General features: G+C 31.3%; 2 protein-coding genes across 3 annotated transcripts; one reads left to right on the top strand and one right to left on the bottom strand.

The window, feature by feature from the left end:
* Window positions 1-1,011: 1,011 nt before the first annotated feature.
* On the bottom strand, window positions 1,012-7,288 carry Med24 (mediator complex subunit 24). 2 transcript variants are annotated; one of them, XM_074242724.1, is made up of 4 exons: window positions 7,167-7,288; window positions 3,392-6,286; window positions 3,135-3,284; window positions 1,012-2,797 (listed from the first exon to the last, which is right to left on the bottom strand). In XM_074242724.1, exons 2-3 carry the CDS (start codon window positions 6,263-6,265, stop codon window positions 3,144-3,146), a joined length of 3,015 nt encoding a protein of 1,004 aa, XP_074098825.1. In that variant the 5' UTR covers window positions 6,266-6,286; window positions 7,167-7,288; the 3' UTR covers window positions 1,012-2,797; window positions 3,135-3,143. The 2 variants fall into 2 exon arrangements, with proteins under 2 accessions (XP_074098825.1, XP_074098824.1); XM_074242723.1 differs by lacking the exon at window positions 1,012-2,797 and having other exon boundaries at window positions 2,921-3,284.
* A 253-nt stretch (window positions 7,289-7,541) lies between these two features.
* On the top strand, window positions 7,542-10,347 carry LOC141527205 (retinol dehydrogenase 12). Its single transcript, XM_074242560.1, has 4 exons — window positions 7,542-8,037; window positions 9,034-9,269; window positions 9,331-9,625; window positions 9,711-10,347. Exons 1-4 carry the CDS (start codon window positions 7,768-7,770, stop codon window positions 9,879-9,881), a joined length of 972 nt encoding a protein of 323 aa, XP_074098661.1. The 5' UTR covers window positions 7,542-7,767; the 3' UTR covers window positions 9,882-10,347.
* Window positions 10,348-10,438: the final 91 nt, after the last annotated feature.

Raw genomic sequence — 10,438 nt, 5'->3', positions numbered from 1 at the left:
GGAGGCAACGCGAGAAAAACAACAAAAACGTATACGAGGATTTAACCTATAGCCGCTACGTTTGACTCGACGTCAAGGCGCAAGCGCCGTTCTTGGAACCCGATACTACCGTTCACCCTTCTGTAGGAGAATCATCCCTCCTGATATCCTTGCTACCTTGCGTTTGCTATTTTTTCTCCCTCTCTTAGTTATTTTTATTTTTAAATCCACCTTGCTTACTGGATTTTCCTTCATCATATACATCACACTCTCTCTCTCTCTCTCTCTCTCTCTCTCTCTCTATATATATATATATATATATATATATATACATACCTGTTATTGTGTACTTTTATAAGTTTGTGTAATACGTGGATCATGAACCACACGTCGGAAATTGTTCGTCATTGCCGGCATCAATATTGTCTTATAATACACATAACAAGATATTTATAAACAGATGTGTTTATTATCATGGATAATTTATAAAATTATTTTTACATCATAAGCATAATCTTATAACTTTTTTTTTATTATTCCAAGTACTTTAATTCATGATCCTTTAAAATGAAAAATTATCGTCATCTGTAAATAAATAAATAAATAAAAATTATTGATTCATTTTTTTAAACATAAATAAATTGATTTCTTCAGGGTTGCAAAAATATATTTAGTTTATCTATAACTGATAAATTAACTTCAAATAATTATTATTGTTATTCTTTATTGATATTATTTATTTATTTTACTCCTAAAGCTTAGCTTACAGTAATTAATATCAGTTTTTACAAAGTAAGTTTCAAATTAAAAATTAAATTAGATTATCATTAACAGTAAAATAAATAACTGACTAAATTATGAAAATAAATTTAGCAGATATTTAATCATTTTTAGAATTTTTTTTAACAAATAAATTATGACAAAAAAAAAATTAGGAAAAAAAATTGTCATTTAGAAATTTAAAAAAATTAAAAATTCAATTTTTTTTTAATTATTTTTTTGTTAAATACAATTTAAAAATTCTTTAATGTCATGACTAAATATTTTTCTTCCTAATTATTTTCTTGAGCGAAAAAAATTTTTTTGACAAGAAATTTCACTTATTCCTACAAAATTAATTCTTTTGCTTTAAGAAATACGTATCTTGATCCAAGAAAATTTATTTAAGTCAAGAAAATCTTGTTTTGAGAAAATTCAGCCTCTTGATCCAAAAAATTTAGTTCTTGATAGAAGTAAATTTTCTTGTCGTGAGAAAATTTCTCTCTTATTCCAAAAAATTAAATTTCTCGATAGAAGTAAATTTTCGTTAATATTTTTATTGATTAACATGTCAAATGGGAAGATCAAATAATATTGAAACTTTTTTTTTTTCATTCAATATTTATAATTGCACGCTAAAATAATATTAAGGTGAGAAAAATTTGTACTTCGGCCAACACAACTTCGGTCTTCCTTCAGGTACCCGAAAATTTTCTTGAGCCAAAAAAACTCGGAATCCAAACAAATTAAAAAAAAAAAGAATAGTTTAACATAATTAATATTGATACCAGAAATATCATTTCAAGATAGCCCGTTTGGCTTCTCTTTTAATCCTTTCCATGGTTGCATCAAAAAAATTCACAATTTGTAAAAATTTATAATTTACAAAAAAAAAAAATTTCTCTTTATTGATATTAAGAATTAAAAAAGAAGTAAATTAAAATTTTCAAAAAAAAAAAAAAATCATTTGAAATAATTTAAATTATTTCTTCTGTAAAGAAGAAATTAAAATTTTAAAATAAAAAAATTTGTAATCCTGGATAAAGCGAATAAAAAAATAAAATTTACGGCTGACTATAATATTTCAATCTACTGTTAAGAGTAGACAAGATATAGTAGTAGATGAATAGTAAAACTAAGTAGAATATCCATTGCAAGGGTAGACACATTAAACTCTTGACAGTTAGCTTTCTACGATTACGATTATTGCCGAGGAATTAATTTGTTTTTGTACATAGGTATGTAACACAGGCTACATGTAGCCATTTGGAAGGTGGTGAAAGAAAGCAGGAGGGTTGAAACTCCTCCACAATCTCCAAGACTCGTTATCATGCTGTAGCAATTAATTACTTGGTTCAACTGGCGACTGTTCAGGTCAAGTAGCGCTGACCGGAAGCCGCAAGGATATAATCAATTTTAGAACGGCAGGATGTCGAGGGCGAAAACTTGAAAGTAAGGGAGCAAGTGGGGACAATAGCAAGCAACTTGGATATGTGTCCGCCATGCTGAATTTCCGGATGTATAAATGTATAAATGTATAAAACCAGAAAATGACATTGACAACGACAACTACATCCGCGGAAAGTAACAGAGTCCTGGTAAAATGTCATACAAGGGATGGAGATGCTCTTTTCCTCTCTACTCCACCACTCTGGTCCCCACTTTCAAATACCATACGACCACGCCCCGGCGTTTAAATACAAGCCAATGGCATCCCGACATTGTAACGCTGACGTCCACCAATAGGATTACCCTCTGACACGGTTTTTCGCTCTCCTGAGTTATCACCGATTGCACAACGGAAAAGCAACCCCGTCGCCCCGCTGTGACCGATACCCACGATTTCACCAGTGGAGACTACAAACCCATCCAAATCCGTGGCCTCTTTTGTTTTGTAGCTTTATATTTATATTTATATTTCTCTCACTCTCTCCTACTCTGCTACTCTGCAACTCCACTCAGCTCAATCTCCATCGGCATTAATTCTCTACGCGCGTGTCATCAGTCTCTCTTCCATACTCTTTCAATTCCGCTGATGTTGCACACTTACAATCAAGACCTGAAATCAAATTGCACTTTTCATTTCTGAACATCTACTCTCTTTTAATTTACATTTATATTTATTTATTTATATACTTATTTTTACTTAATACATAATTATTAAAAATCAGAATTCTGTAAATTAATATGTAAAAATAATTTAATGTAAGATACTATTAAATTTATCTTATTGTCTTAATTAAGCTGTAGACTAATTTTCAATTTCTTTGTTCATGTTTTAAAAATATTTTTTTTTTTTTTTTTTTTTTTTTTTACTTGATAATGTCTTTGTTTATTTTTATTTAATATTATTTTATTATATCTAAATAATTTGCACGCATGTCGCTCATTCATACATTTTAAGCTCATGGTTTTAAAGTTATATTTCGCAGCATGCACAGATCATGAGCCGTAGCCTTTCTACCAGGAGTTGTCTGTATGTCGTACAGACGAAGTAGCAAGTCTGTTGTAAATAATTCGGGAAGCGCTTTCAGCAAACAAGGCACCTATAATAAAACAACAAAAAAATTTTTACAATAAATTAATTTTAAAACTGAAATTTAATTTTAAAATTAAAAAATAATTTACAATCATAAATATAAATAAAACTTACGAGAGTTTGTGGCATTCCTTGAAGAACAACACGCGTCCTATCTTTCCCGCATTGCACCATAATTTTAAGGAACTGCAGAATAAAGTGCGTCTGCTGCGACACTTGGCCGTCGCGAGCCGCGAGGTAGTTGAAAGTTTTAAAAAGTCCATTGAGTGTGCTCAGAAGAGGATCTCGTAGGAGCAAAGATTTTTGAGAGCCATTGGTAGGCCCCGAAGCTTGCGGTGAGTTAGATCCAAAAATAGCGTTTGAATCACCAGTCTCATTTAGCCTTAACAATTTATTAGCAGGCCCGCAAATCGCTTCCATGTCTTCCGATTCGAGATCACGCCTCGTTCTCTTTCTGTTGTTGCCCTTCTGTGGATTAGAATTGTTAAACTCCAGGGTAGAGAGTATGCAGTAGACACACAATTTCGCTAGCTCAGACGACTGAGGTTCCACCAACTGTTCGCTTTGCTGTGAGTTGTACAGATACTGCGAAAGAACGTGGTTCAGAAGATCCAGAGTGCAATTTTCAATGTCTAAATGAAATATCGCAAATATTAAATCAATAGCTTGATCCAATTGCTCCTGATAGCGATATTTGAGCGCTTCTTTAATGAGATTTGAAACAAACCACAAAGACCCGCCGGTATTGAGCAAAGACTCGAGAGTGTGCGTCGCATTAATATTAACCCAGCCTTTCTGGTGAATTTCCTGCCACACAGACTCCAGTTGCTCGAGTATCGGCTGCTTAGAGATTACATTGTGATACATCGACACCACCTTGGTCTTGGACTGCGTCGGTGGATGAACGTTGTACTGCATTTTTCTGATAATCTGAAACATAAGAGCACTGGTGTCGTGCTTGAAATTATTATCCTGGACCTCATCCGGCGGGAGAGGAGTCACAAACTGCTGGACCATATTCATTGGCTTCAACAATGCGTCTTGGTGCGTGATACTCATGTGAGCGCACAGCCAGGCCGCTGCACAAACGGGAAGACAGTAAGCGGTTGACCTCAACCCATCCAGTGCGCGTTTTACGTCAGTTGCACCAAGAACACCAGACTCCCAAGCACAAAGCAGTTCTTTCACCGCTCCCATGGCGCTTTGACACTGCACGTGCCATTTTACATTGCTGCTCTTCAAATCTGGCTCCGGAGAATTTATCTGCGCAAGCAGCGCGTCTACTCTAGCGCTGTCAATATTCTGCAGCATTTTGTGCGGAGATTTAGGCTTGTCGCGCTCGGGCATGCACTCACGCACCCACTGCTCAAAGAAAGAGTCTCCGCCTTCTTCGAGGACGATATCCGAGCCGTATGTCTGGACAATGAAGCAAAGAATCAAAAATGATATGTCGAAGAGCATTGCTCGTGTAGCTGCTGTCTTACCAGGTACTGGATCGTTCATCTGTTTACTGCACTCGTTGAATTTAATCAACTTGGTGACAAAATTTTTTAATTGTCCTTCAACAGTAGCGACTGCTAGCATCAAATCGAGACTCTTGCCGTTTAAGACTTGGCAAAGCATGCTCAGCAGCGCTTCTTGAATTTTTGTATAATCAGCAGACAAAGTTTTCAGAATACCCGCCAGGGTGGGCTCAGCTCGGACGATAACTTTCATTATTGGTGAAGTTGGCGAGCTAGAAGACTCTAACTTCTGTAAAGCAGCGACAATACCTTCACGTCTACTGCTCAATTGCTTTACTTGTTTTTCCGTCACCAGATTCACCTTCTGAAACTCGTTCAAAAGACACTCGACACTGTTGCACGAACACGTCGCGTCCATGATGTCCAACAACGGAGCGAACTGCAGCAGCAATTCAAAAGCGTCAATTATATCCTGAGAGTACTCCAGCTTTTCTTCAGGGCTGCCTGGAGTTACTGTTGTTGCGTGGAGTTCTTTGAGGATAAATGGTACCTTGAGGAAAGTAACTGCACCCCACTGAGACTCTTTCACGGTTCCTGTGACGTTGTGCAAGCACAAGAGACACGCTCTCATTATTTCGCAGTAGAGCCGTGGGTTGGAGTAACCTTTCAGGCGCTTTATCATCAATAGTTGATTGACGAAGACCGCAGTCTCGGTACTGGGGTTCAGAAGCACCTGGACTGCAAAGAGCGGCTGCAAGCAGTAAGTTATTGATTCAACAGTGGAATTAGTCGAGTTTGGGGCGACTGTTTCTATTTCTAAATTACATAATTTTTTTAACGAGTCGTCGATAGGCGAGGGTGACTTTTGACCACTTGCTTTGTACAGTGCCTCGATTTCTTGGCACTTTTTAACAACTTCGAGGTAGAGATCTTTATCGTCGTATTTTGCTAGATACATCATCGCACACAGAAAGTCTGAGCTCAGCATCTGCTTTAAAATACTTGCCGGTTTCTCGATAAGCTCCGCCATTTGTGGATTAACCAGGGCATTGTTTTGAGGCATCTTAAGGGTATTCAAATAACACTGAAGCAGCCAGTCGACTATAGACAGCACAGCAGCCGCCAGCAAATCTTCTTCGGGCTTTCCGCGACAAGTTATCCCCACCTGGATCGACTCGAGGAACTCCAGCAGACAGACGATGCAGTGCGGTTTTTGGAAAGCGTCATACTTACTTATTCTTTGGAGTACGGCCGCATATGAGACCAACTGAGAGCTCAGCGAGTGCTTCAAGTATGATAATACTAACTGGTTTGGTCCTGGGCCCACCAGAGCTTGCTGTAGAATACAATCAGCAAGATTGTACACATCTCCACTTACTCCTCGAGGTAGAATTGTTTTTATATTTATTCCCCACTGCAGATCGCTCCAACGTTCACGCCAAGCCCGCAGTATCAACGCCTTCAAACTACTTGTTTTACTTGTCACTTTGGTCTCCATTGTTGAGTTTAGTACTAATGAACACATTGTTCACATTCAATTACTTTCCTGTAAATTCAAAAAAATTTTTTTAGTTAGAAAAAATAAATATTTTTTACAGACATTAGAAATTTTTTTTAGAAATTTATAATAATTAAATTATTGTAAAAAAAATTTAATTTAAAAATTCCACATGTTAATATTAATAAAAATTGTAAGTGAACATTTTTAGAAGCATTTTTTTATTGTCATTGATTTTTTTTTTTAATTGACAGCTGACGGCTAAGTCCAGTAACATTATTTATGAAAATTAAATTTAACTTTTTTAGAATTTTTTTTATCAATAAAATTATTACAAAAAAATTCCACATGTAAATAATTTAAAAAACTATACGTGCAATTTTTTTTAAATATTTTTTTTATTGCTAATTCAATTAATAATAATAATAATTAAAAAAAAAAAAAAAAAAAAAAATTTGTTGTCAGCTAATTTTAATTTCATTCGTTATTTTTTAAAAATTAAAATAAAAATAAAAATAACTATAAATGCAATAATAATAATTATTATCATGAATATATAACCTAATAATTTTAAGCTGTATGCTTTTAGAGTTGAATTAAAAAATTTTTCACAATAATGACAGGAATAAAAATCCGGTAATTATTAAATGCATTTTAAAATAATTAAGGTATAATTGAGAAAAATTTTAATATAGTAAAATAAAATTAAGTATTTTATTAAGTGCAAAAAATTATTAGATATTTATAATTTTGATTATCTATAATTTCATTAAAATTTCTAATAGTTTTGTTATTTTTACGACATAAAAAATTTCTAACCCATAAAATTATCACCATGAATAATATAACCTATTTGTCAGTGCCTATTTTTAAAAACTTAAAATAAATCTAGTTATAAAATAAACCATAAAATATAAATTAAACATACCTGATATTTTTGACATTATTAAATTTTTGTTATTTAAGTAACTGATCTCCGTAATAAAGATGCAAAAAACCAAAACATTTCAACGTTATCGTTTATACAACTCTTGGCATCTTGTATGTAAGTGGTTCGATTGTTGTTAGAAATGAACTGATGACGTGCAGCGACGTTACCAACTGTAGAATCAGAAAAATTTACGAAATTTGCAAATATTTTACTGAGAAAATGATAAAATGAAAGCATCAGTAATGAAACAATTAAACTTATCAATGACAGTTAATCAAAAGTTTTGAAAATGAAAATGAGTTCATCGGAAACTCGAAAGATGTCAAAAAACTTTATCTATATTTACCTTTTAAAGTGCTCTGTAATGAATTTGTGGGTTAAAAATATTTATCATGTTTAAAAGTTGTAAGTTAAAATAATTAAACATTTATATGAATTATTTATCAATTAAAAATATCAAATCATTGGATAATAAAATTTAAAATCCATGACAGTTACAAAATTATTAAAATCTAATTTATTAATATTAAAAAATAATTATTTAGTTGATTTTAACTAGCCTATAATAATTTGCTGTAAAATAAAAGATCTCACAATCATGCCTTCGTTGTGTTATATTCTGTTTCCAATAATTGTAATAATGGGACTGCTGAGAAAATGCCGTGAGCGTACTTGGGGAAAATGTAAAGACACAAGCAGCTTACAGGGAAAAGTTTTCCTGGTGACCGGTGCTAATTCTGGCATTGGTAAGGAAACTGTTCGCGAACTCGCCAGAAGGCAAGCTCGTGTTATTTTGGCTTGTAGAGACATGGACAATGCACGTAATGCTATTTTGCAAATACGTAAGGATGTATCCACTGGTGAAATGGTAATTTTATTTAAATACTATGATTGTTAAGTTAGCGGTCAGCTGTTAATTTAAAAAATTTTTTTAACAAAATTACAATGAAAAATTGTTTAAAAAAATTTTCACTTGTATGACATTAAAATTAGCAGTTACTAAAGAATTTTTAAATTTTATTTAACAAAAAAATTAGTTCCAAAAAATTGGATTTTTAATTTTTTTTTTTTAATTTCTAAATGTCAATTTTTTTTCCTAATTATTTTTGCCATAATTTATTTGTTAAATAAAATTCTAAAAATTATTAAATATCTGCTAAATTTATTTTCATTTACATTCCAATAGAATTGAATCAATGTGATTCTAATTTTTTTATCTTTTGTAAAAAATAAATTTTTGTTTTTCAATAAAAAGTATATCATACTAAAGTTAGCGTTCAGCTGTCAATTTTAAAAATTTTTTTAACAAATCAATTGCAATAAAAAAAAAAAAAACTTCCAAAAATTTTCACTTGTAATTTTTATTAATTTTCACATGTGAAACTTAATAATATTTTTTATAATAATTTAATTGCTATAAAATTCTAAAAAAATTTTTAATTGTGTTAAATTTACATTTATTACATTCATTGTGTTAAATTAACGCAAAAAAGTGTTAAATATTTAACATAAAAATTTTTAACAAAACTTTTTCACGCACTGACGCAAAATTTTTTACTGTGCATTTATGATATTAGTAAAAACACTGAAGTTGATGGATAGTAAAAATTTTTTTAGAATTTTATAGCAATTAAATTATAAAAAAAAAAAAAAAAAAAAAAAAAAATTAATTAAAAAGTTTCACATGTAAAAATTAACAAAAATTACAAGTGAAAATTTTTAGAAGCATTTTTTTATTGTAATTAATTTATTAAAAAAATTTTTAAAATTGATAACTGACCGTTAACTTCAGTATTATTATTAGTAGGGATATCTTATGACTAGAAATTAAGAAAAAGTAATAAATAATTTAATTATTTTTTAGATTCCCATGGAATTGGATCTAGCTTCTTTGGTCTCAATCCGCAAATTTGCTCAACAAGTACTTAATAACTTTCCAGAAATTCATTGCTTAATAAATAATGCCGGGGTTTATGTACCATTAAAAAACAGCTCGATGACGAGAGATGGTTTTGAAATTCATTTTGGTGTCAATCATTTAGGACACTTTTTATTAACTAATTTACTCTTGGACAGGCTTAAAGTTTCAGCACCCAGCAGGTATTTTCAACAATTCTCAAAGTTAAAAATTAATTTATTAAACATGAAAAATTTATTTTAGGATTGTAATTGTTACATCAAAATTGATGTCCGGAGTAATTGACTTTTCGAATTTAAATGGTGAAAAAGGGCTACCTGCAAAAGGCCGTATGAATCCTGGGTACTGTAATTCGAAATTAGCCAATGTATACTTTGGTACAGAACTAGCTAAGCGCTTAAAAGATTCAGGCGTCAATGTTTATATGGTTTGTCCTGGATTTGCTTATACTGGACTGTTTCGAAATGTCAAACGCAGTTGGTTCCATTACATATTATTTTCGCCAGTTGCTCTCCTATTTTTACGTACAGCTCATCAGGTAATTCCTTATTACCGATAATTTACCAAATTAAAAATAATCAGTCTTTGTCATTATATTAATTATGAATATTTAATTTAATTAGGGCGCTCAAACAGTTTTACACTGCGCAACAGATGCTTCTTTGTCTGAAGAATCAGGACTTATTTACCGTGACTGCAAAATTTATGATTCGAAAGTAGAATTGAAGGATGATGTTGCCGAAAATTTGTGGGCCGTAAGTGCCAATCTTGTGGGAGTTGATACTATTAAATAGATATAATTTTAATTATTGATACTCAATCAGATAATTATTGATAAGGTTTGAAGTGAGAAGTTTGAAATAAATTAGAATAAGATTTTTTTTTAAGTTACAAATAAGTAGATGTTGTTTTAGAATCAATTTTTTACAATCTTAATTCACGGCTGTCCAATTTCAAAACACAGTAACTGACAATTTAAAAATTTTTCTTATTAAAAAAAAATTTGTGAAGTAAAAATTTATTAGTGGCGATAAAAAAGTATTTAATTGATTATTAATACAATAATTAAAGAGATTTTAAATAAAAAATTTTTTACAGCCAATCAAATAAGAACGAGCACAGTTAAGTTTTTTTTTTAGAATACTTAGTAGATACTAAAAAAAAAATGACTCAATGAAAAATCGAAGTAAAATGTCAGAAAATAGTTTTAGTAATTAAAAACCACACATTAGAAATAATAATTATAAATCAATGAATTAATTGTATTGATAATAATTATTTATAAATAATTATACAACAGGATAAATTAAAGACACGTTATTAATTATTTAATGTGTCTGTACAACACAAA

Source organism: Cotesia typhae, unplaced genomic scaffold, assembly GCF_013202065.1.
Source record: "Cotesia typhae breed Kobodo isofemale line unplaced genomic scaffold, CoteBio_Ctyphae contig_4, whole genome shotgun sequence".
Lineage (NCBI taxonomy): Eukaryota > Metazoa > Arthropoda > Insecta > Hymenoptera > Braconidae > Cotesia > Cotesia typhae.
The sequence above is the reverse complement of the archived record's forward strand: the minus strand, read 5'-3'. Positions and strand labels throughout refer to the sequence as shown.

Coding starts and splice junctions, on each gene's coding strand:
- Med24 (XM_074242724.1), bottom strand. CDS start 6,265: ATGTGTTCATTAGTACTAAACTCAACAATGGAGACCAAAGTGACAAGT. Junction 3,285..3,391: donor AAGGAATGCCACAAACTCTC/GTAAGTTTTATT, acceptor GTTTTATTATAG/GTGCCTTGTTTGCTGAAAGC.
- LOC141527205 (XM_074242560.1), top strand. CDS start 7,768: ATGCCTTCGTTGTGTTATATTCTGTTTCCAATAATTGTAATAATGGGA. Junction 8,038..9,033: donor ATGTATCCACTGGTGAAATG/GTAATTTTATTT, acceptor ATTATTTTTTAG/ATTCCCATGGAATTGGATCT. Junction 9,270..9,330: donor AAAGTTTCAGCACCCAGCAG/GTATTTTCAACA, acceptor AATTTATTTTAG/GATTGTAATTGTTACATCAA.